General features: G+C 36.4%; 1 protein-coding gene across 1 annotated transcript in view; it reads left to right on the top strand.

Annotated features, from left to right (window-relative positions):
* Window positions 1-416: 416 nt before the first annotated feature.
* REDIC1 (regulator of DNA class I crossover intermediates 1) overlaps window positions 417-26,273 on the top strand; it is a 56,982-nt gene continuing 31,125 nt past the window's right edge. The window contains exons 1-4 of the mRNA XM_045184351.3: window positions 417-509; window positions 17,213-17,252; window positions 21,832-21,970; window positions 25,893-26,025. Coding sequence (XP_045040286.2) covers window positions 487-509; window positions 17,213-17,252; window positions 21,832-21,970; window positions 25,893-26,025 — 335 coding nt within the window. The 5' untranslated portion in view covers window positions 417-486. The remainder of the gene's footprint in view (window positions 510-17,212; window positions 17,253-21,831; window positions 21,971-25,892; window positions 26,026-26,273) is intronic.

Genomic DNA, 26,273 nt, shown 5'->3' with positions numbered 1-26,273 from the left:
CTAAATAAAATTATGGTGGACGCGGTTTGAAACACGAACCCTGTGGCCACAGACTTGGTATTTCACTTACTTAGACGTCCTTGCTTGGGCGTCTTCAAAATTGTTGTCTTCCTTCTCCTTAAGGCGGGTTGACTGCTTCCCAGTGACCCTTGCTGCCCTACCAAGACAGGGTCCCTGCAAAGACTGCAGAGGCCGCGAGCAGCCTACCTCGGTCGCAGAGGCTGCCGGGAGAACGAGGAGGAGTCTACTGGGGCCGCAGAGGCTGTCGGGAGAACGAGGAGGAGTCTACTGGGGCCGCAGAGGCTGTCGGGAGGCCAGGGTAGAACTTCTTGTGGCTGAAGAGGCTGTTTGGGTGGCTGGGCCCAAGGGCCGGAGAACTGCACGGAGCCAGCTTGATCCTGAAAACTGCGGCTCCGCACTGGACAGAGGCGTCTTCGTGCCAGCCGTTGGGACCTCCGTGTCCCCTCACACAGAAGTTTTGGGAAGATGAATTGGGTCGGTGGTTCCCGGTGAGTTATGCTGCTGGTCTTGAGACTGTGCCTCTTGGCCCTGGCTATTTATTACCGTAATGACGTAACTTTCCTAGGCCCCCGGGGGTAGGACAGAGCCTTCGCTGGAGGGCATTAGGTTGGACTGGGGCTTTTAATCATTATCCAAGCCGGGGAACCCTATTCCGGTGCCTCTTCATAAATAGAGAGCAACTCAGCTTCTACTCAATACCTTTCTAAGGGCTTCAGGTATGGGGTCCTCCGTGGGCGAGGTTCCCTGCTCTCCTTTCCCTCCTACCACGTCCTTTCCCACTAATGAGTGCCTTCTTCCAGTGTCTGCCCCTCTCTCTTGGGAGGGGTTTTGTTTGAGACATTATATGGTCTTTGCGTGAATTGGAAAGTATTATGGAAGAGGCCATTCTTTGCTGCCCTTAAATTTATTGTTGGAGGCATGAATCCAAATTAGTTTGTTTTTTAAAAGGAGGTAAGGGGAATAGTTTTTACTTTACTAACTTGCAAGAAACTTTATAATTTATTTTGTATTTAGGATTATTCCCATAAAGCATGATAGGTTGACAGTTTAGTTTTATATAACCTAATCATTATGGAAATCACGCTGGCCTGTAGTTTCCTGTGGTCAAATTCCTTTTTATTTTTCACAAGTAGACCAAGGACAGTGGTAATATGATTAGAATATAACATTTCCATGCTAAGGGATTTTATAAGAGGGAAAGACAGACAGCTTTTGTGTTCTCCAAGTGCTGTAACTATGTCCAATAATTTGAGCAGGAGCATTTATCCTGTTGAATATGTTAGCATTGTATTTTAGGAATTTATCTGAATTATTCTTGGCAAGTGTTCTAGCATCATCCTTCCAACTTGGAGAAAAGTGAAAATTCACTTACAGGCTTCACAAGAGATAGTTGATGAGTGATAATTTGATGTTTTTGAATTTGACTTTAAAATGTGAATATTAAATGATGGTATGAAACCATTTTACAAATGCTTAAGCACTATTCAACTGTAGGTATTATTATTATCCTGTCATTTATCTCCAACTCCTAGCTTTTCAGGGAGTGTGAACGGTAGGAAACATGTCTAAGATTATGTGTCTCCAAATGAGGTGGTGCTGCACCTGGAGGTGTTGGGTACCAGGGTAATTAAGAAACCACAGAAGAAACAGGACATATTTTTTCTGGAACATCAGTTTTACTCAAGATCAGGGGGAAAAATATTTTTTAAACTTAGAAAACCATGGATATATTAAAGAGTAAAATGTAAAACTCTCGTGAAACTTTAAGATTAAAATATATAATTTTAAATAAATTTTGGGGGAGAATGTAGGCTCCTTAGGGTCAAACCCCCGGGTTGGTAATGAAAAAATTAGTATCTCCACTTACTACTATCACAGTAGACAAGGGTAGGCAAAATTAGTTGACCATGGCCTCAGAATAATCACTAGCAGCTGATTAGAGCTACTAGAGAACAGAAATTTGAATTCTTATTCCAGACCATGCTGGAGTACTTATTTATTCCCCTCTGCTGTTAGGGTTGTTTTTCTGTTGAAAATTTTAAGAACTGTTTGGAATTTAATAATTAGACAGGTTAGGTAATATAGAAAAGTGAAGTAACCAGAGAACATTTACAAAGCTCCCTCAGAACAACTACTCCCTCAAAGCATTCAACATTAATTAATTCAACAAATAAGTTTTTACTTGTCTACCTGTTTAGGGCATTATTAAGCTATATGGGGGAATTCAGAAAAGAAAATGATACAATTTTGGTCCACAAAAAAGATTTATGGTAGAATGGTGAGATTAGAATTAACTAAATGACTATGGTATTGGATAGTTAAGTAGCCCTTGTATATATAACAATCACTCTTCTAAGTGCTTTTTGTATATTAGCACACTTACTTTTAATAAGAACCCCGTGAGGTATGTACAAAAGGTATCCCCATTTTACTGATGGGAAAACTGAAGCACCATAAAGTTAAGTGACTTGTGCAAGGTCACCTGTTTAATCAGTGGCAGAGTAAGGATTTGAGAACAGTGTGCTTAACCACTACACCATGCTATACAGAAATATGAGTATTCTGGAGGACTGGCAGCCAAGATGAAAGCGTAGGTAGATACACTTTGCCTCCTCACACAAGCAAAAGAAGGACAACAAATTTAAAAACAAAAAATAACAAGAACTGCCAGAAAATTGAACTGTATGGAAATCCAACAACCAAAGAATTAAAGAAGAAACATTCACTAAGACTGGTAGGAGGGGCAGAGACCGGCAGCAGGGGCAGACAGGACACACAGCAAGGTGGCAGCTGGTGGACCAGGCGGTCCCACATTTGTGTGTGGATAAACTGGGAGGAACCACTGTGCAACCTAGGGTTTCAGTGTAGGAAAAGAGCCTCAGAACCTCTGGCTATAAAAATCTGTTGGGGTTGTGCTGGCAGGAGAACCTGCTGGCCTCACAGGAGAGTTCATTGGAGACATCCACGGTGTTCTAGAACATACAGAAACCACTCACACAGGAATCAGCACCAGAGGGGCCCAATTTGCTTGTAGGTAGTGGGGGAAGTGACTGAAAGCCAGCAGAGAGCTAAGCAAGTGACCCTGTTCCCTTGGAACCTTCTCCCACGTACAGCACCACAACACAGCAGCGCAGACTGCCCCGCCCTGTGAATACCTAAGACTGTGCCCCTTACAATGAAACAGGGGTGCTTGAGACAAAGAAATATGGCCCAAATGAAAGAACAGATCAAACCTCCAGAAAAAGAACTAAGCGACCAGGAGATAAACACCCTGTCAGATGCAGAGTTTGAAACACTGGTAATTAGGATGCTTACAGAAATGGTTGAGTATGATCACAAATAGAGGAAAAAGTGAAGGCTATGAAAAGTGAAATGAAGGAAAATGTACAGGGAACCACAGTGAAGGGAAGGAAACCTGGACTAAAATTGGACCAGAAGGAAGAGATAAACATTCAACCAGAACAGAGTAAAGAAACAAAAATTCAAAAAACATGAGGAGAGACTTAGGAAACTCTGGGGCAACTTTAAACGTTCCACCATCCGAATTGTAGAAGAAGAAGAGGAAGAGCAAGAAATTCAAAGCTTAAGTCGAACAAATAATGAAGGACAACTTCCCCAATCTGGCAAAGGAAATTGACTTCCAGGAATTCCAGGAAGCTCAGACAGTCCCAAAGATGTTAGACCCAAGGAAGCACAGTCAAGGCACATCATCATTACATTACCCAAGATTAAAGATAAGGCAAAAATCTTAAAAGCAGCAAGAGAAAAGGAGACAGTTACCTACAAAGGAGTGCCCATTAAGATTGTCAGCTGATTTCTCAAAAGAAACCTTGCAGGCAAGAAGGGGCTGGAAAGAAATATTCAAAGTCATGAAAGGCATGGACCTACATCCAAGATTACTCTGTCCAGCAAAGGTGTCATTTAGAATGGGAGGGCAGATAAACTGCTTCCTAGATAAGGTCAAGTTAAAGGAGTTCATCATCAACAAAAATGAAATGTTAAAAAGAACTTATATAAGAAGAAGAAGATAAAAAAATTGAAGAGTAAAATGACAACAAACTCACAACTATCATCAATTGAGCCTAAAAAAGAAAAACTAAACAAACAACGACAACAGGAACAGATTCACAGAAATGGAAATCACTTGGAGGGTTATCAGTGGGGAGAGGGAGGGGGGATAAGGGGGGGGAAAGTACAGGGAATATGAAGCATAAATGGTAGGTACCGAATAAACATGGGGAGGTTAAGAATAGTATAGGAAATAGAGAAGCCAAAGAACTTATATGTATGACCCATGGACATGAACTAAGGCAGGGGAATGATGGTGGGAGGGAGGTTGCAGGGTGTAGGGGAATAAAGGGGAGAAAAAAATGGGACAACTGTAATACACAATCAATAAAATGTACTTTACAAAAAAAGAAATGAGTTTTGTAAAGTGGTGCAAATAAAGGGCTGTGAATATTTAGAGGACTGAAAACCAGGAAATTGCATTAGTCCTTGAAGGATAACAGTATTGCTCAGAACAAGCACTGCAGAGAAGTAGTGAAACAGATTCTTAAGAGTTGAAAAGGAGAGAAGATAAATAATTGAACCAATTGGAGACCTAATTTTTAGCAAAGCTTAGCAGAGATGTATTGGGAGAAGAGGTCTTAAAGAACCTGCAAAGATTATTTGGCAGACAGTAGGTAGATGTGCATTAAGGGGCTATAGATATTTTTGTCAAGGGAATGAATGAAGTGAGCTGTAGCAAATTTACATTTTTGTCATGGCAACCTGATTGTATACAGTGTACAGAGGTGTCAAACTCATTTTAACTGGGGGCCACATCAGCTTTGTGGTTGCCTTCAAAGGGCTGAATGTAATTTTAGGACTGTAGAAGTGTAACTACTCAACAGTTAAGCAAGAGCTTGGCACTGCTGCCAGGTAGAAATAAGGTGCCAGGCCGCATAAAACAAGGTAGAGGGCTGCATTTGGCCTGTGCGGTTTGTTTGCCACCTGTGGTATACGCTAAATTGAGGCAGAGTATTGTTGTATATTATAGGAACTTGATATATAGTTAGTTTAATTGCAGAATTGTTTGAAAGGAGGATCTTTACAATTACAAAGTCTTTACAACTTTTCTTGGCATTAAACAAACTGCCTGCTTTTCAGTTTAGGGACTCCACCAGTCATACATAAAATGTCTTTTAATTTTTTTTTTTGTGTGTGTGTGTGTGTGTGAGAGAGAGAGTGAAAGGGCATGAGGCTAGGGAGTGAGCAAGCTTCCTTTATTTTCCTCTTTACATTACTTACTTGGTTTGACTTTAGTGTTGTGGTTTGTAGACATCTTTGCAAGATATAAATTTCATTTCAAACAGAGTCTATTTTTAAGGTAAAGAAATTTGATCTCAGCTAAAACGAATTACCCTATGATAGTTGTTTCCAATCTACTGTCCCCGAAACTTGCTAATCAGTGATAATGTCAGGTTTTTCAATTTAATGGTCTACTTTCTTTCTTTTTTCTAAAAGTATATCCATACTTTTTTGATTTTATAATGCCCTTCCCATTTTTAGTTCTTTCTTGACAAAAATATGAATCATTTGTCAGTCTTACCAATTAAAAAACTATTTTACTTGTCTGGGAATCATTGGCCTAGAACTCTTAATTTTTGTTTTCTACTTTTTGCAGGTTATCACTGATACCTTGTATTTTTTTTTAATTCAGAAAAGATTCTCTTTTATTTTCTGTGTTTATTGACCAGTGTCTTGTTTCACCAAATTCATAGACACCTCCAAAATCAAGTAGTAGGAAGAGAGGAGGGAAGGTGATTATAAAGATGTAACCAGTCTTTGGGCTCCATTATGCTATTCAGAATGAGACCTATTATAGGTCTATAGTACAGTACTATACATGCAGTATAAGAAGAGCATTTAAAAAAAATAGGGGAAGTATATTTTTATAAGTTGGATTGAAGAATTCAGTCAGTGTTACAAGAAATACGGATAGAATCCTTATAAATGTAGGGGAGGGAGGAGTTTGCATTTGTAAATGTAGGCCTAGAAATGTTTGCCTGTGCAAAATAGTTACTGAGTACTATCTCCTCATTAGTGTGCCAGGTGAGGGTACAGAATAATTGAAATTTAATTTTTTTCTGAGAGATTATATTTTCTTGGGTGGGTGAGTGGGGATATGACATGCAAATAAGTTTGAAATGTTCAAGATTGGGAGTTCAAATACTTGATTTAGAAAGTAGATATTATGAACAACAGTAGAACATAGGATAGTTTTAGCAGAGGGTTTGGAAAATCAGAAACAAGGATAAAATAAAGTTCAAATGGGGAAAAACAAAGAAAATAAATATTACCTATGTAGTTGGAGATAAGATTATATTTAAATATTTTAAAATGTGTGTATCTGACTGCTTGATGGTGAGGTTGAAAGCCACACTGAGAAGTTGAAATTTATTGAGGAGTCATTCAAATTTGAAAGTAACACAATTACAGTGGTATTTTTATGATGCTTGTGGTATTAGTGGTATGTAGGTCGGATTATAGCAGGGAAAGATTTCAATATAGTAACACCAGTTAGGGTTCTGTTGGGTTATTTTTCTATTTTATGGTAAAATTATATATTCTCCAAATTAAATCAACACCAGTCCAAATTCATTTTTATTTTTTATCCTCATCCAAGGACAATTTTTTCTTCATTGCCTTTAGAGAGAGACGAAGGAAGAGAGAGAAACAGATTATTTGCCTCCCACATGCACCCAGACAGGGGATCATTGGACTTGGACCATATACTCCCATATTGGGGATCGCACTTGCCACCTATGTGCTCTGACTGGGAATTGAACCCGCAAATTTTTGGTTATGGGATGATGCTCCAAACAACCAAGCCACACTGACTGGGACCAAACTCATTTTTTAGGTATCCCGGGCTATCTGAATTGGATTATTAAACCTCTCTATACATGGGTAGTTCCAGGTTGTGAGGAGCTCTGTATATGGAAAAAAAATGCAAAATTGTGACTACAAAATTAGGTATTGGACTTGAGAGGGGCATATGTAATATGGGGAGGGCTTGACACTTAAGCATAATTAGCTTTACAGTAAATTCTCTGTACAGTAAATTAGCCTCTGTCTCTATGCATCTATTTTCATCTGTTAAATGAGGCTAACACTTCAATGTACAGTGAACATCATTCCATTTTGCCTGTAATACTCACTTTATGCTTGTGGTCCTACTGGTATGCCCAGTTTATCATTTATCTTGGAATTTTTGTTTTTAACTAAATGATAACTATTATTAATAGTTCTATTTAAATGAGCCCAGATAGATTCAATGAACAGCCATTTTTGTTTTAACCTTTACCATGGTCTGAATTAGTGCGTGAGCCATGTGTGCAGTGAAGAGAATTCTCATTTTAACACATGGTTATATGTAAAGACATCCAATGATAACCCAGGCCTGGCATTTTCCAGATTGAAAATAAGTGATAGATCCTTTTAAAGACAGCATGAAGGGCACTTGCTGATAAGATAAAGTGTGCTGGGACATGAGCAGTGAGAGACATCTAACTTGCTGGGTTGAGTGGGGGGAAGTATTTAGTGCTACTCTCACTTGTTCTGCCAGCTTGTACCATGGCAATCTAAAGTCAGAGAGATTTGTATAACCAGGTCAGTAGGAAACCTGGGAAATTTTAGATCACGTGTAAGTAAAATGTTGGCAAGAAATGAGGGCTGATCGGCGCTGTCAGAGAGCATACACAGAGTAGTAGGAATGTTGTTGCTGCAGTGGTTTTGTCAGCAACTGTTTTCCTTTTTTATTGCTTGGTAATGTGTTTGTAATCTTTGGCAGCAGGGAGCTCAAATGAGGGAAAATTAATACTTAATGATAAATTAAGTACTGATATTTTGTTTTCCAGTGAAGTTGATGATAAACATACGACTTGTGCCAAGATGTTTGCCAACATTTAGCGTCTCCCGTCTTATATCATTGACCATATGGCAACCTGAAGATATGAGTTTGTAGAAAAAGCATCACCATTTCCTGTCAGATTTAGTATTTTAAAGAGTTTATTGCTGCAGACAATAATTTGACACATGTAACTGCAGAACATTGAAGATAAAATTATTTCTGCAATGATAATGTGAATTCAGATTTGGTGAATCACAACATCATGGGCAAAACAGGGTTGTTAATAAGTTATGTAACCTCTGTAGCCAAGATATACTTGGAATTGGTTGTGGTTTACATATATATCATAGTTGCATCCAAAGATGCTTGCTATGTTACCAAGCAGAAGCTGAGGTGGTTAAAATTTTAAACAAGTTTACATATGCACAATTAATGTTACTGATTTACAGTGTTTTTGAGACAGTACTAATTTTGAATAAATTCAAATTTTGGGCATGTCATTATAAGCTTTCTCTCTCGTCTTTCGTTAGTTTTCAAAACATTTCAGTCTTTGATGAATTACTTTATAAATCTATGTGCTCTACATTGTTATTGAACATTTTTGTAAGCAGGATCTCAAAATTTTGCACATTTTGTTCAAAACCAGTTGGAAATTGTTATTAAAAGTGTCCTATAAATGGAGTGAAACAACCTTCAACACTTGAAGCTTTTAGTGAGTTAACAGTTATCGAAAATAAAGTTTTCAAGATCTAATTGTGAGTAGCCTGAAAATATATCTATTTTATTCTCATTCTAAAAACTTCCACTGTGGGACTCAGGGGACGGCTGCTCATGTTTATCATTGCAGCCTGTAACTGTAAAACAGTGTTTTTTTAGTGTGTGAAAATACTATGAGAATCGAATCTCTCTGAACTTGCTTGAATTAGGCTCTGTATTCTGAATATTAGATGGATTTCTTACTGATTTGAATGGTTTTTCTCAGTACCTCACCTTTTATAATTCATATATCTTTAAAAACTTTTTTTCTTGTATTAAAAGGATTTATTTAAAAGCCATAACATTCTAACATATATCATTACTATTCCTAACACATCAGGTAGACCTTTAGTTTTGTGGAAAGCCAATGTAAGTACTTTTTCTAGGCTAGTTACTGTCCTGAATCTTAATAAGTCTGCTAGCTAAAATGTTAGGTTATAATATTTTAAGGTTAACATCAATTTCAGTCTAACACAAGCCATAAAATAATTGTTTTTCATTTGTTAGTTATTCCTTTATTAACTTTATTTCTAGTTTTCAATTACAGTCACAACTTAAGATATTATTATAAGATCTTAACAATCTGGAAGCAGTTTATTTTAGGTGGCACCATGCCACTAAAAAAAATTAAGCAGCAAACTAAAAACAAAATAAAATAAACAAAAAAGACCACTTCAAGACTAACAATGTAAGGCATATGACAACCATCATATTTAATCTCTAATGTGGTTTTAGTAACTCCTGTGTACTCCATGTAAAGTGTACATTAGTGTTGTTTTTGATATTTTTAACTTACTGCGTTTGTGTCTTCTTTTCAGTAAAGAAAGTATTTCTCTTGGCATTTTCCTTTAAATCTTCCCTTACTAGAAAGAATAGTGCCCTGGCCGGGTCACTCGGTGGGAATTTATTGTGGGTTTGATTCCTGGTCAGGGCACATACCTAAGTTGCAGGTTCAATCCCCAATCAGCACGTGTGGGAGGCAAGTGATCACTGTTTCTCTCTCCCTTCCTCTCTCCTTATAAAATCAATAAGCATATCCTCAGTTGAGGACTAAAAAGAACAAAAGAAAAGAAATAAAGAAAGAATAGCAAGAGGCAGAATGCCCTGATACTTTTCTCTAGTCAGCATGGTTTTCTTTATGTTTTTCTGTCCCTCTGTGTCTTTCCTCTCTTTCCCTGTTTCCCTCCTCTCTTTTCCTTCCCTCCCTTAAGCTCTTTATACCTCTATTTTACTTTATTCTTTCTCTCTTAACAAATGATAATGTAACATATCTATATTCCCACTTCCTGGAATTGTAAACTTGTATTCTTTTCAGTATATAGCATTAAAAAGTAGTATAGGCTCTTTATATATTGTGACAATTAACCCCTTATCAGAGACCTGATTTGCAAATACTTTCTTCATTTTGTTGATGGTTTTCTTTGTTAGGCATAAGCTTTTTAGTTTGATGTACTCCCACTTGTTTGTTTCTGCTTTTGTTACCTTTGCTTTTGGTGTCACATTCAAAAAAATTATTGCTAAGACCAATGACAAGGTGCCTACCCCCTATGTTTTCTTCTAGGGATTTTATGACTTCAGGTCTTACATTCAGGTCTTTATACCATGTTAAGTTGATTTTTGTGTGTGGTGTAATATAGGGTTCCACTTTCATTCTTTAATGTGGCTGTCTAGTGTTTGGCAACACCATTTATTGAAGAGACCCTCTTTTTGCATTGCATATTCTGGTCCCTTTGTCATAAATTAATTGACCGTATATGTGAGGTCTTATTTCTGGGCTCTCTATTTTGATTCATTGGTCTGTGTGTCTGTTTTTATGGCAATTCCATAATTTTTTATTTCTGTAGCTTTGTAATTTTGTTTGAAATTAAGAAATACAATGCCTCTAGTTTTGTTCTTCTTTCTCAAGATTGCCTTGGCTATTCATGGTCGGTTTTCTCTGGTTCCGTAGAGATTTTTGCATTGTTTGACCTGTTTCTGTGGAAAATGCCATTGGAATTATTGAAACTGAAGATAGCTTTGAGTAGTATGGACATTGTAACAATATTAGTTATAACTCATGATCATGGACTACCTTTCCATTTACTTGTCTCTTCTTCAATTTTATGAATGTCTTATAGTTTTTGCTGCAATTGTAAATTGGATTATTTCTTAATTTCTCTTTCTGATACATGGTTGTTGCTGTATAAAACACAACTGACTATAGTCTATTGATTTTGTATCCTGCAACTTTACTGAATTAATTTATTCAAACTTTTTCGATGGTGTCTTTAGAGCTTTCTATATATAATGCCATGTTATGTGTAATTAAAAATGATTTTACTTGTTCCTTTCTCTTTTGGAAGCCTTTAATTGTTTTTCTTGTCTGATTGAACTGGCTAGGACTTCCTTAGTATGTTAAATGAAAGTGGTGAGAGTGGGCAACCTTGTTCCCGAATTTAGAGGGAATGGTTTCAGCATTTCACTGTTGAGAATGATCTTAGTTGTGGGCTTGTCATTTATGGTCTTTATTGACTTGAAGTCCATTCTCTCTATACTTACTTTTTGGACAGCTTTAATCATGAAAGGATGTTGAATTTTGTAAAATGTCTTTTCTATAGCTACTGAAATGATTGTATAGTTTTTTCCTTCATTTTATTTATTACATGGATTCATTTGTTGATGTTATACTGTTCTTGTATTCCTAGAATAAATCTCACTTGATCATGGTATATGATCCTTTAATATAATGTTGAATTTGCTTTGCTAATACTTTGTTGAAGATTTTTGCACCTATGTTAAAGAGGCATATTGACATGTAATTTTCTTTTCTTATAGTAATGTTGTCTGGTTTTGGTATCTTGGTAATACTGGCCTAGTAAAATGAGTTTGGAAGTGTTCTTTCCTCTTCTGTATTTTTAGAAGAGTTTGGGGAAGTTTGCTATTGGTTATATTTTAGATGTTCGGTGGAATTCACCAGTGAGGCTCTCTGGTCTTGGACTAGTAATTGGTCTGTTCAGATTTTCTGTTTCTTCCATGATTCAGTCTTGGGTAGGTACTCTGTTTCAAGAAATTACCCATTTGTTTTATGTTGTTCAGTTTGTGATCTGTAATTGTTCAGAGTGGTCTCTTATGATTCTGTTTAATTGATATGATATCAGTTGAAATGTCTCCTTTAATTTCTCATTTGCATCATCTGTCTTTTTCTCCTGGCAAGTCTAGACAACAGTTTGTCAATTTTATTTACCTTTTCAAAAAGTCAAATCATAGTTTTACTGTCTTTTTGTCTCTATTTTATTTATTTGCACTCTGATATATGTTATAGCCTTGCTTCTGATAACTTTGGGCTTAGTGTGTTATTTTTATGGTTCTTTAGGTATAAAGTTAGATTGTTTATTTGAGTTTTTTTTATTAGTATAGTCATTTATTGCTTAGTCTTTCATCTTAGTATTGCTTTTGCTGCATACCATAAGTTTTTATATATTGTGTTTCTATTTTCCTTTCCCTCGAGATATATTTTTTTAATTTTTGTTTTAATTTTTTTTTTTTGACCCATTGCTTGCTCAGGGGCATACTGTTTAGTTTCCACATAAGTGTGCATTTTCTAGTTTTCTTCTTGTAATTGATTTCTAGTTTCATAGCACTGTACTTGGAAAAGATGCTTGATGTGATTTCAGTTTTCCTAAATTTATTATAAAGACTTGTTTTGTGGATTAATATATGATCTATCTTGGAGAATGTTCTCTGTGTGCTTGAGAAGAATGTGTATTTTTGCTGTTGTTTGAAATGTTCTGTAAATGTCTAATAGTCTCATCTGATCTAATGTGTAGTTTTAAGTTCAGTGATTCCCATTTTGATGTATCTGTTATTTTTCCCCTTGTCAAGCAATTCTTCAACACCAGGATGGTGTCCTACAATTCAATTCAATTTTGACAGATGCCACCTGAAGATAGTGTTATATTCCACAGGTTAATGGCTTAGTTCTACAAGACTGTCCCAGCCACCACCCCAACTTTAGTCACCAATTGCAAGTCCAGGATGTCACCTGAGCTTCTGACTTGCCTCCTCTAGATTGGAGATTCCATGATCCCTCCTTGGTTTCAATTAATTTACAAAGGAACTTACAGAACTGAGAGAAACATTTTACTTGCTAGACTTCAGGTTTATTTTTAAAGGGAATAACTTAAAAACAGCCAGTTAGAAGAGATGCATAAGCCAAGGTATGGGGAAAGATCATGGAACTTCCACACACTCTCCAGGTGTGCCACTTCCCCAAATCTCCACTTTTTTTCTGGCCTGTAAAGAGTCTGTTGAAAAATCCGCTCATGGTCATGGGTTTCCCTGGCATGTAATAAGTTGCTTTTCTCTTGAATTTTTTGAGTCCTTGTTTTTAACTTTGAACATTTAATTATGATGTGTCTTAGTGTTTGAATCTTTGGATTTCTCTTATTTAGTCCTTTATGGTCTTCTTGGATCTGGATGTCTGTTACTTTTCTCAGATTAGGAAAGTTTTTAGCCATTATTACTTTGAATAGCTTTATGCCTCTTTATCTCTCCTTTTTGAGGGCCCCTTATAATGTGTATATTGGTCTGTTTGATGTTTTCCATAAATACCTTAAGATATCTTTATTATTCATTCTCTTTTCGCTTTGCTCCTCTGATAGGATGAATCCCACTTCCCTCTCTCTGAGTTCACTGATCTTTTCTTCCTCTTAATCTAGTCTGTTGTTGAACTTCTTCAATGAATTTTTCAGTGCATTTATTGTATTGTTGATCTCTATGATTTCTGTTTGTTACTATTTTACATTTTTTATATCTCTGTTGAAATTCTTTATGCATTTCTATGCTTTTTTTTGTGAACATATGTCTTTGTTTCTTCATTTTCCTTGACTCTTTGTTTTGGTTTCTGCACATACTAAACAGCCACCTCTCTGAATTTTGACAGAATGGTCTCATATTCCTAGTTGTCTCTCAGATTTTGTGATTGTCCTAGCCTCCTTCTTTGTTCTTAGTGTCTCCCAGTAGTTGAGGATGTGGCAAGCTCCATCAGTGGCCTAATGTCAGCACCTCGATGCCAGCTGATTCGGAGCCTGACTCTCAGGTAGCAGCTGGGGTGTGTATGTAGTTAATATCCTTCCAGGGAGAAACTGGGAGATGAGCATTTTTTTCTCTTTTTCTTTCGCTAGACCCTTCTTTACTGGACTTAGTGTATTCTGTCTGGATGGTGTGCCTGTGCCCATTAAGAACTATTTCTTTCTTTGTCACATTCCTTTGGGACCCATAAATGCAAGCCCCTTTGGTTGTTGGAGTCAGGTGATTTGGGGCCCTGTCCTTTTGGTGGCTGTCACAAAAGCTATGGCACAGACAAGTGTACAAGCTCCTTCTAGGGACATACTAGCAATTTGGTATTACTGTTGGAGTGGGCTGGTGGGACAAGCCCTGAGAGGTGTCTGTAGGCTTCTCCGGTCTCTAGAGAGAACCACAGCTAGCCTTTAGGTCCGTCCTATGTTAGAAGCCTTGCCATCAGGCTGCAGCTTTTATGGTAAGTAGGTAAACCTCTCTTTGGGAAGTACTGGGATATGGGCAATTTTGCCTGATTACTCTGTGCTAAGTGTTGGGGAGATAGCCAGTTACTAATTCTGTCTTTGTTTACTACAGTCCTGTTGTTTTCATAAAAGGAATTCCCTTTGGCTGTTAGAGCCAGGAATCCAGTGACCTGTGTAGCTGCAGCACAGGTGTGGTTACAAACTCCTTGCCAGGAGATACTGGCATCTTGGAGAGGGCTGGAATGAGAAGGCAGCAGAGAGATCCTCCAGCTTCCCTGGCCTCTGGAGAGGAATATAGCCAGCCCCTAGTGCCTGCTAGAATTATAGACTGGATCTCAGGCTGCAGTTTTTATAGTATGCAGATAATCCTTTGAGGTAAAGTATAAGAGATGGGTGATTTGCTTGCTTCCTCCATGAGTGCAGAATCTTACCAAAAAATTCAAGTCTGGCTATTATGCAAATTGGAGAAAAAGTTCAGTGGGAAGCATGTTGTCTTTATTGCTCTAAGGGGAAAAAGCCATACAAAAAAAATAAGCAGAAGCGTCCGGGAGCTGCACTGTTACAGCCATGCACAATGTGGTCCTGGAAGAGTTGGCCTTCCTAAGTGAAACTGGATGGGAGCAGCTCATAAAGGTTCATTTGGGTAAAGCCCAGAAGAACAATGTGGAACAGAAGGTTGAAACTTTTTCTGGTGTCTATAAGAAGCTCACGGGCAAGGATGTTAATTTGGGATTCCAAGAGTTTCAGTTGTTAATGAATGACTAAATAAAATATTGCACACACACAGAAGTTAGTGACCTAAAGAAATAGGGACTACAGAGCATCTTTTGTAGTTCAGGCAGTTGCAGGAGCTACAACGGGATTGAAGTTTCAGGGACAGTAATGCCAGTGATGCCAGAGGAGGTGTTCACTGTCCAGGAGAGAGATGATGCAGTCACCAGTGCCAGCAGTAGCGACTTTAGAGACTCATTATGGCAGGATTTTAACGTGAACCCCACGGCTCCCTAGACGACTTTTTTTTTTTTGTCAGTCACCAAATCTACTTCCTCAGTTTTCTTGGCAAGCCTGATGGCCACCCAGTTTCCTTTGAATAAATTTATCTTCTATTTAAATTAGACAAAGATGCTTACAATTTCTTGTAACTAATAATCTTAACTGATGCAGTCTTTTTTTTTTAAGTGCAGGTATTGGAGAGTGACTATTCAGTAAAACATGTAAACATACAGATTGACCTAGTAGCATTGGTTGCCTTAATAATAATTTAAAATGTTCTGTTTAAGAACCTTTGACTTAGAAGTCAGGATCCTTTTCATTTTCACTGTGGCTTAGTGATTTCATAGGCTGATCTAGCAATTGGTTTTGAATACCTAATTAATCTTTTAGGCACATAGTAATGGGAGTATGTAGTGTATAGAATTTAGTAAGAACCATAAAAATGTCTCGGACAATGGAAAACCAGCCTGGAATAAAGTTACTTGATTTATACGTATTTAGACTTTGACATGTTTCTTATCCTACTGAGCTTTATAATATGGAAACTGCTTATAGAATTGATATTTGTTAGTTTTTATAATCTTGACTATTATTGCTGGCTCTGTCATACTTCTTATATTTCTGAACTTTGAAAAGTCACTCTGTTCTTTATGCCTCAGTTTTATAAGTTTTAAAATGATGAAGAATAAATTCCTAGGTCTACTCTAGACTTAGCATTTGATGAGTCAATGAAATGTAATTTATTTCCTTTTTTCCCTAAAGTGAATGCCAGTAATACACTTACGATGTTACATGGAGCTGAATATAACAGATTATTTGCTCAATAAACTCAAAATGGTAAATTAAGACATAACTATTAGGGGATACATTAAAGAACAAGTTCGGTAAGTGGCAGAGTCATTAACTCATATTCATGTAGCTTATTAAAAGCATTTGGAAAAATGAATAGCTTAGTATATTCACAGTTCATATACTTAGAAAGTAGTATACTACAGTAGGTGAAAACTTTAAAATTAGAGTTCTTGGGTTTGAATCTGGGCTCTACCACTTAGTAGCAGTGTGATGGTGGGTAAGTTGCTTAACCTGTGTCTTAGTTTCTTTATTAGTAAAAAGTGGAACCCAGCTTCAGATTTGCTGTGATGATTAAGTTAACTCATCTATGTAAAATAGCTGATATATCCAGAATGGTGCAAGACATACGATATTCATTAGCAATTATTATTTGTGTTATTTTATTACATAATCTCAAATAGCTAAGATACATTTTGTCATTTTACTTAAAATTCTTGCCCAGATCTTGATTTTGATATTTAAGTTTCATGTATAGTCAAAAAATATTTTGTACAGATCTGCTTATATTTTCATGAATGTTTCATAGCATTCTGCTGTTATTAATAGAGCAAATATTTTATAATCATTAAATATTGCACTGTCATTGTGACTCAGCGCAGTGTTTGGCACAAAGGTCTTAGATATGAAGGACATCCATTAATGACTACCAGATTTCGAGTACAAATAGCTGATACAGTAATTTAACGGAAGTTGCTCTAATGATGAACTTAGCATTTTCTTAGATCTTATACATGGAGTTTGATCATCTATTTCCTGTTGATTGTATTATAATATTAAATACAAAGAAAGGTAAGAAAATAGCAGTATTGACCAAGAGTATTGCTATCAGATGAGAATATTTCAGTGATATATCCTTTCCAATCATTGATTTCTTTTTGCTTATCTTGATTTTATAATTCAGACTTATTTTATGTGTAATTATTTATCACAGGTCTAGAATCTGTTTTATTCTTGCACTGTCTAAGAAAATTATGTGGAAGATTATATACTATAAATATTTTAAGAACATTTTCATACTTTTAAAAAAATAATATAATTATCACTACACTTAAATTTTTTTTTATCAACTACACTTTCAGTTGTAATTTCAAGTCTTCAGTTCAGCTGAAGTGACAGTTGTTTTAGAGACCATTTCTATAATTGTTATATTTTTTTATCCTTCTCTTTTCAGGTCCAGGGTTCTGATCAAGCAGGAAAAGAGAAAGCAAAGGGTAAAGAAATTTATTTTTATTTGTGTTGTTAGTTTTATGAGTAAAGTGACCCTTTGGAGCATTTCCCTAGGTTTATAAATTCATCGAAGTGAAACGGGAAGACCATCTTCCTGTAGTGTTCTCTCATCATAGATACTTGATTAGCTGCCTGTTCTGCTCAGGCAGAGACTTAAGGACTGTTGTTGATTCTTGTCATTCCAGTTCCAAACTATGTCTCAGGTCTGATCAGTTCTCACTACCTATTAGCACCCTGCTTCAGATCACCATCATTTGTTGCCTAGAGAAATATAATGGCCTTATAACCTAAACCCTACTTTTTAAAAGGTTTTTTAAAAATTACATTGTTATATTACATAGTGAAGTTGAGTATGTATATACCTTACAACGGAGCAGTATATGTCCGAGAGAAAGTTTTCCACAGGTGCACTTTGAGACATGTACAGACTCCTTTGGATCTTTGTTGTTAGGCCACAAACAGGTAGGGAGAGAGGGAAGGGGGTGGGGGAGAGAGAGAGAGAGAAAAGAAGAAAGAAAGGAAGGAAAAGGGAAGGGGGGGACATGAAAGGGGACCATCCCAATGTTCTTTAGCAGTAGAATGGTTAAACCAAGTGTGGTAAAATTTAGAGAAAACCAAGGAGGTGCTTACCATGAAAGCAGGGTGGTTGGTAACTCAGTGAAATGTGATACCTCATGAATTTAACTAGTGTTTCCTTGATTACTAATGAGGCTGACTGTGTTTTCATTCAGGTTTTCTCTTTTGTGCTGTGTTTTTCCAAATATTTTGTTTATTTTTTATTTGGGTTGTTTGTCTTCTTATTGTGACTGACTTTATATATTTAGGACTTTGTCAGTCACATGTGTACTCTGGCTTTTATTTTTACTTAATGCTATCTTTGAAGGAAAGCTCTTAATTTTAATGTAATTGAAGTTACCAACTCTTTTCTGCCTTATCTTTTATTCATTTTAGCCCATTCTTCAGACAGAGGTTAGTATGATTTTTTTAAAAGCACAAATCACAATTATTAAAAGCCTCAGTTGCTTTCAGAGGGTAAAATCTGATTTAACCATAGCCTATAAGGACCTGAAGAATCTGCAACTTGCCTGCTTCTCTGACCTTATTTCTTAACACTTGCCCTATTGTTCATTGTATTTCAGGCATACTTAACTCTTTCTGTTACTTTTCTTCTTTTTGTCTATAATATTCTCCCTGGAGTTATTTATATGATTGCACTGCATCTCAGCTAAAGTATCTCCTCTTAGATTGGCTTTCTCTAATCACTACATCTAAATAGTTTCCCACCCTCTAGTTACTCTCTCATACTCTCATTCATCATTCTTTTCATAATCTGGTATTTCTAATTTAAAAAATCTGTTCTCCTCCCCACACCATTAAAATATATCAGTGAGAATAGGGATCTTATTACTTTTGTTCATTATATATCCCCTGTGCCTGAAACTGTATCTAGCAACAACATAGTCACTCAATAATACATATACTATGAATGTAATCTGTTCTCAAGATTATATTTAAAAAAATAATTTCACTCTATTTGGATAAGAAAGGGAAAGAGGAGTGGCTCTTCCCCCAAGTGGTGTTATCTCGTCAGGTCACTTTCCTGTTTTTGAAAATTTCATATCTTCCTTTACCTCCCAAACCTCTTCCCCAACCCTATTCCAGGGGTGTCCAACCTTTTGGCGTCTCTCTGCCACATTGGAAGAAGAAGAGTTGTCTTGGGTCACACATTAAATACATTGTGACCTGTAATCACAAAAAAATCTTGTAATGTTTTAAGTTAATTTATGATTTTGTGTTGGGCTGCATTCACAGCCATCCTGGGCTGCATGTGGCCAGTGGACCGCAGGTTGGACGCCCCTGTATCCCCTTCTTACTCATTAGATGGCCTTACCTCATATTTCAGAGGAAATAGAACCTGTTAGATGAGACTTATCTCAATTTCTACCACCAATTCTGTAAAACATCTTTTATTTTCACCCATCTTTTCTTTCCCTCCTATGACTATAGAGTAGTTTCCTTTTGTCAAAGGAAGAGATTTGTGATCTGAATTCCATTTATTTCTGCTTTTTCAGGGATCTCAGTTACTTCTTTCCTTTCTTGTGTCTTCTACCACTCCCTGTCAACTAGAGGCTTTCTATTGGTATTTCAGTTCTATCCTATTAAAGCAAATACAGTCCTTTCTGGATTCTTTCCCTTTCTTGCTATCCTCCTTCACGCTTATCTCCCTTCGCTTCTCAGTCTACTTCACTCTACAGCCCTTGCTAATGTCAGAGTTGAGTTTCATGTTGTTCCATTTCAAGGATAGTTTTCAATCCAGTTTTCTTTAATATGCCATCATCTCCTGCACAGATTTTTCATTCCCCTTTTTTTAATGATACAGACAAACTTCACTTAGCATTTCACAAAGTGGACAGTCTGCAGTTGGAGAACTGCCCATTTTTTCCATCTTGAAACAAGATCTTCCCTTGTTTCCTTTGACACATTCTCCACATTTTGTTTGTTTCACAGATGCTATTGTTAGATGGCTATTTTCGTGTTAAAATTTTATTATTTATTTTCTGTAAGGTTTCTAATTATCTTCTAAATATTTTCTACTTGTGTCTACCAAATGCAAGTTGATAGAAAAATTAAGCCTAACCTTGTCAGGTAAGTAAGTGAGTCACATATCTTTGTTCTTCCTAGGAATGCAAACATCAGAGGCTGTCGTGATGGGGAGGTATGAGGGTCCTGCCTCTTCGGAAGTGTTCCCTGGATTAGACAGCCCTTGTACTGTTTTTCCTTATTCCTGGAATCTTACACGCGTTCCAGTCCTCTGGCTACCTCTGATATATCCATCTATCTTGGAAATAATTTCCTAAGAAAGCTTCCCTCTCCTGTAGCCCTCCCTCTGTCTCCTCTCACCCCACCAATCCATAGTTTCTATATCCTTCCTGAGGATCCTGTACCATCTCCTATTGTACTTGGAATTAACATTTTTATTTTAAGACACCATCAATTATTAGAGCCATAGTCATGTTTTCAGGGGGGAAAATAGTTACATCCTGAATGTCCTGCCATTTCATTACTGAGGTATATTGTGTGATCTTTTTAAACACATTTAAATCCAGCCCTGACCCTTGTGGCTCAGTTGGTTGGTTATTGGTCAGGGCACATGCCTGTGTTGCAGGTTCGATCCTGGACAGGTGCCTAGGAAAGGTAACTGATCTACTTTTATCTCCCTCTCTTTCTCCTGTCCTTCCCCTCTCTAAAAATAAATAAAAACTAAAAAAAAAATAAAGACATTTAAATCCCAGTTGGGGTTAGAAATCACTCAAATGAAATATAAACAAACACTTTTTATCTATGGTTAATTTTGCATAATAACATTGACATTGGCTTTTCTGCCTGACATTTAGAGATAGCTGGCAAGTCTCTTCCAATTCTTACAAATTGTTTACAACCTGAAAAGTCTATTATAATTAATAATATTTTTGAAAAGCTAATGTGGAAGAACCTTAACTTCTTGGAAAATTCATACTTCCTTTTCTGTTAATTTTTTTTGCCATCTTGGGCTTTTCTTGCTTTTGATATTTCACAAATGTAATCCTTGTTTATGGCATTGTATTGTGTGTTATCTAATGGAAGAGAAGATATTTTCACAATTTATTTTTTAGTATTTAGTATATAATAGTTGCCCAGTAAATGAATTTTAAACAAATAAGTACCTTTGAACTTGGTAAATTAAGGATGTAATCTGAAAGAAAAATAATGAAGATAAGGAAGAATAATTATAGTTCAGCCAACCAAGAAAAACATAAATACTGGATGAAAAATGATAATTATGTCTGGTTTTAAAAAATCTGGAATTCATGGAGAAATAACAAATGGAATTAAATTGGCTTTGGCTGGAGATTCTATCTTACCAGGCTTCTTTTCTTTTCCTCTTTTCATTTCAATTGACTTTTTTTTTTTTAAATCCTTATCCTAGGGAGGACATGCTTTTTGATTTTAGAGAGAGGGTAAGGGAGGTAGAGAGCAGGGGAAAAACATCAATGTGAGAGAGAAACATCAATCGGTTACCTCTCATACATGCCCCAACCAGGTGCAGAACCAGCAACTTAGGCATGTGCCCTGACTCGGAATTGAACCCCTGACCTTTCAACTGAGCCATAAGCTTAGTTGACTTTTAATAGTCCTTAGCTGTGCATATATTTAAGGCTTTTTATATCTGTAGGATAGCATACCTTGAAGAAAAATAAGTTTTTAGCCTGTTGGATCTGTTCTACCAAATTTTTAAACTCTCTACATTCATACTATTTGTATGATACCTGAGAATGGCTTTATAAAGTTTTGTTTTACAGGCATTACATTTAACAAAAGATTATAGTTGTAAAATTTAAAGTCTTTAGGCAAATTAAAGCAGTAATTATTGGATTTAATTTATATGTAACGATGTAACGGGTGTCACAAAATTATAAAAATATCAGCTAAATTATTTAATAGCATTGCTGCCTTTTATTTATAATTCTACCTGAAACCTCATGGTTGTTGCTGCAATAACTTTTTAATTTTTAATTATTTTAGGAATATTTTGAAAAGAAAAGGTTAAGATCAAAAATGAAATCACTGGGAGTTTTATCTCCTGTCAAAAATTCCACTGTCAGTTTAGACCTCCTTAATCTGTATGTGGTAAATCAGATCTCCTGCCAGAAGAAAATACCTGGTAAGTAAGTCTTTCCAATAGCAGTTTGTTTGACTCTGATGTGATCGTAGCCTTGAGTTTTCTACTAAGTTTGTAATTTTAGAGCTCAAAGGATGTGGAAAGTAAACTAATTTTAAAACAATTAGAAGGCTCTTAAATTAGAAGCCTCATTAATTTTTGTTTAAAATATTTTGTTGTGTAATCTATTTATTTTTATTTTTAGGTTATGTAAAATTAATTTTATAAGGTATGGTTATTCTTGTTCAGTTGGTTCAGTTATTACTGTGTCTAAGCCGATGGTTACCAAAGTTTAGCTATAGGGCAGGGAATACCTTTCTTTACTAACTTAAGCTATTCAGAGAATTTGTTTGAAAGGAAGAGCTGAAAAGATTTTTGCCTCAGTGATTAGCTTCCTATCTCACAACTTGAATAATTTCTTGTACATTCCCTGGGAAGTTAACTGTAGTAGTCTCATTTCAAAATAAAGTTCATTTTGGCCTGCATTTGATTATTCAAGTAAATAAAAATTTAATCAGTTTTTTTTTAATTGCTAGCAAGTTATATGAGTTCTCAAATACATAATTGGCAAATATTTTTCCCATTTCATAAGTTGCCTTTTTATTTTGTTGATGGTTTCCTTTTCTGTACAGGAGCTTTTTAGTTTAATGTAATTCTATTTGTTTACTTTTACTTTTGTTGCCTTGGCTTTTGGTATCATTCATGCCCAAAAATGTTATTGCCAAGACTGATGTCAAGGAGCTAACCCCTTATGTTTTCTTCTAAGAGTTTTATGGTCTCAGGTCTTACTTACAAGTGTTTAATCCATTTTGAGTTGATTTTTAATATTTTATTTAAGATAAGGTTCCAGTTTCTTTTGGATGTCACTGACCAGTGATGTATTTATTTTATGTAATATTTTTTCTCTCTCCCACTTTATTTCCTTTAAAAACATTTTTTATTGTTGACAGTATTACAGATGTCCTCCATTCCCCATCCCCTCTGCCTTTTCCCCCTCCACCCAGCCCCAGAACTCCCACTCTCTCCACCTTGTTGTCTGTGTTCATCGGCTTTGCATATATGCATATATGCTTTTTAGCTAATCTCTTCCAGTCTCCCCTTCCCACCTCTGCTCTGAGATCTATCAGTCTGTTCCACGTGCCCATACCTTTGGTTTTATTTTGTTCCTCAGTTTATTTTGTTCAATAGATTCTATTTTATGAGTGAGATCATATGGTACTTATCTTTCTCTGACTGGCTCATTTCAGTTAGCATAATATTCTGTAAGGTCCATCCATGCTGTTGAAAAGGGTAAGAGTTCCTTCTTTTTTACAGCCATATAGAATTCCACTGTATAAATGTACCACGGCTTTTTTATCCACTCATCCACCATACTCAAGGATAAACTCAAAGTGGAAAAAAGACTTGAATGTAAGTTGGCAAACAATAAATATCCTAGAAGAAGACAGGCAGTAAAATCTCAGACATCTCTCAGAGCAATATCTTTGCTGATACATCTCCTAACACCAGGGAAATAAAGGAAAAAATAAACAAATGGGACTCTATCGAACTGAAAAGCTTCTGTACAGCAAAAGAAGCCATCAAGAAAATGAAAAGGGAGCCCACTTCATGGGAGAACGTATTTGCCAATGATACAGCTGATAAGAGATTAATTTCCAAAAGTCATAAAGAACTTGTACACCTTAACATCAGGAAGAAAACAATCCAATTAAAAAATGGGCAAAGAACTTGAATAGGCACTTCTCCAAAGACTACATGCAGATGACCCATAGACCTATGAAAATGTTCAACATCACAAATCATCAGAGAGACACAAATTAAAACCTCATTGAGGTATCACCTCACACCTACCAGAATGGCTGTCATCAGGAAATCAACAAACAACAAGTACTGGTGCGAATGTGGAGAAAAGGGGACTCTAGTGCACAGTTGGTGGGAATGCAGGTTGGTGCAGCCGCTGTGGAAAGCAGTATGGGGATACCTCAAAAAACTAAAAATGGATCTGCCTTTTGACCTAGCAATCCTACTTCTGGGAATATATCCTAAGAATCCCAAAACACTGATCAGAAATAATATGTGCACCCCACTTTCTTTTCATTCATACATTCACCATATGTTTATTGAGTGCCTACCATAAGTTTTATATTGGATGCTGGGAATTGAACAGAGAGTAATGGGGTCAGGACATGCTACTCAAATTTATGGAACCTTGGTATGTTCACTGCTTTAAGCTGAAGGAATTTGAGAAGCAGGATGTGCAGGAAGGATTCTCATGTGAAAGGTGTTTTCCCTAAAAATGGAGGATCTTTATCTCCAAGGTAGAGGAACACTGAGAGGAATCTAGATGAACAGGTCTTGCTGTTTTCCCCGGTTTACTACACTTAGCTCATTCCCTTTTTGTCCTATCACTTTTTGCCATGACTTTCCACAGTTCTTCAAACATAGCATGAAAACACTCAGGTTTAACCATCCCTTTGGGTTTTCTTCTCCATAAAAAATTTTTCACGTGAAACTTTATATTGAATAAATGTCTTTTGTTAATCTGTCTTTTATTACAGGGGCGCTAGCTGAGAGTTTAGAGGGGTAGAGGAAAAAGATGTTTTTCCTTCCCTACAAGAACAAAACTTTATTAGCCAGGACTCATGACTACAAAAGACAGAAATTTTTCAAATATATATTTATTTAATGCTATGGACTGAATTTTTGCATCTCTCCCCCACCCCCAAATTCATATGTTGGAATCCTAACCTGCAGTGCTAAGGTATTAGGAAGTGGGGTCTTTAGGATGTGATTAAGTTATGAGGTTGGAGCCCTCATGAATGGAATTAGTGTCCTTACAGGAGAGACTCCAACGGGGCTCTCCTGCACCTTCCTCGGTCAAGAAGATGGCTGTTTGGGAATTGGAGGCGGTGCTCATCAGAGAGTGAATCTGACTGCCCAGCCTCCAGACTGATACATTTCTGTTGTTTGTAATTCACCCGGTCTATGGTATTCTGTTACAGCAGGCTGCATGGATTGAGACACTTAACTGAAAGGAGGAGCAGTGGTGCAGCTGGGCCTCAGAGACTGCTGGACTTAGGGACTTCAGTGTTTTTGAAGAGTTTCACTTAAGACGCTGGCATTATTCTCTTAGACTGTCTTCATCACTGAGGCTTACAATGTGGCCTTAAAAATCCGAATATTGCTCATTCTTTAGTTTTGCCATGAGGGAAATACTGAGGATTGTTTCCCTGCTTATGAATTTTTAAAATTCCATTGGAGTGATGTTGTCTTACCTTATTGATGTTGGGTCCCAGCTCTGGAACAATTACCTAATACCAGAGAGATTTGATATTATTACTGATTCATCTTGGGTAGGATAGCTACCCAATAAACCAATTATTTTTCAGAGAGGTAGGGTTTTGTAAGAAGATAGAAAGTCTATTCTAGAACTCTACAGACTGTCCATGTGTAAAAAGCATTTCTCAGAATAGGAGAGTAGTTAAAAGTACTGAACAGACAAAATAGTGATAACTTATATAAGGAGAGACAAGGCTTCTGCTTCTATCAAGTTTAAAAATCTATTAATAGTGAGGTAGAGTTAATAAAATACAATAAACTATAAGTGCTATAATAGAGAACATACGTAGTGCTACTGCAGTATATAACATATCTCATATAGTTGGGGGGTCAGGGAAGTCTTGGAGGAGGAAGAAAGTAGAATACAATTAGTAGAGCCACTTTTATGAGGAGTATGTAAAATGAAGAAAGATTATTTGAATTACCTGTGATAGCACTATAATGACTTTTTAAAAGCGTATGTAGAACATAGATTGTTCTGGTGAATTTCTAAGATATACATTTATTTAATGAACATGGTATATCAAGCCATGCTTTTAAAAGATTTTATTATCCATTCTTATTTCTAAATATTTCTTTATTACAGAAACTGTGAGAAAACCAATCCACGTGAATATGAATACAGACATAAAAATGTCCCTAAGGAAGCATGATTTAGAACTTCCGATGTCGCCTCCCCGTGTACCATCAAACCTCTGCATTGATGATATAGAAAACAAGTAGGTTTTATCTAGGTTATATATTATTAGGTATTTAATTTGATCATTACTGACACTGTTTTATTCATTTGGACAATGTACAAAGGGCTTATTCTTTTACCTCCAGATTTTGTATTGCTGTATTATTAAACTGTTCAGACCTTTGTCAAATGACCTAATGCTTATACTGTTTTGTGTGCATAGCTTGACTTTCCTTTTCATAAAAATGTGTCTGTGGTAATAGTATAATTTTTATAAAACTCAATAAG

The sequence above is a fragment of the Desmodus rotundus genome, chromosome 3 (genome assembly GCF_022682495.2).
Source record: "Desmodus rotundus isolate HL8 chromosome 3, HLdesRot8A.1, whole genome shotgun sequence".
NCBI lineage: Eukaryota > Metazoa > Chordata > Mammalia > Chiroptera > Phyllostomidae > Desmodus > Desmodus rotundus.
Note: the sequence above shows the minus strand (reverse complement) of the source record. Positions and strands in the feature narration are given on the sequence as shown.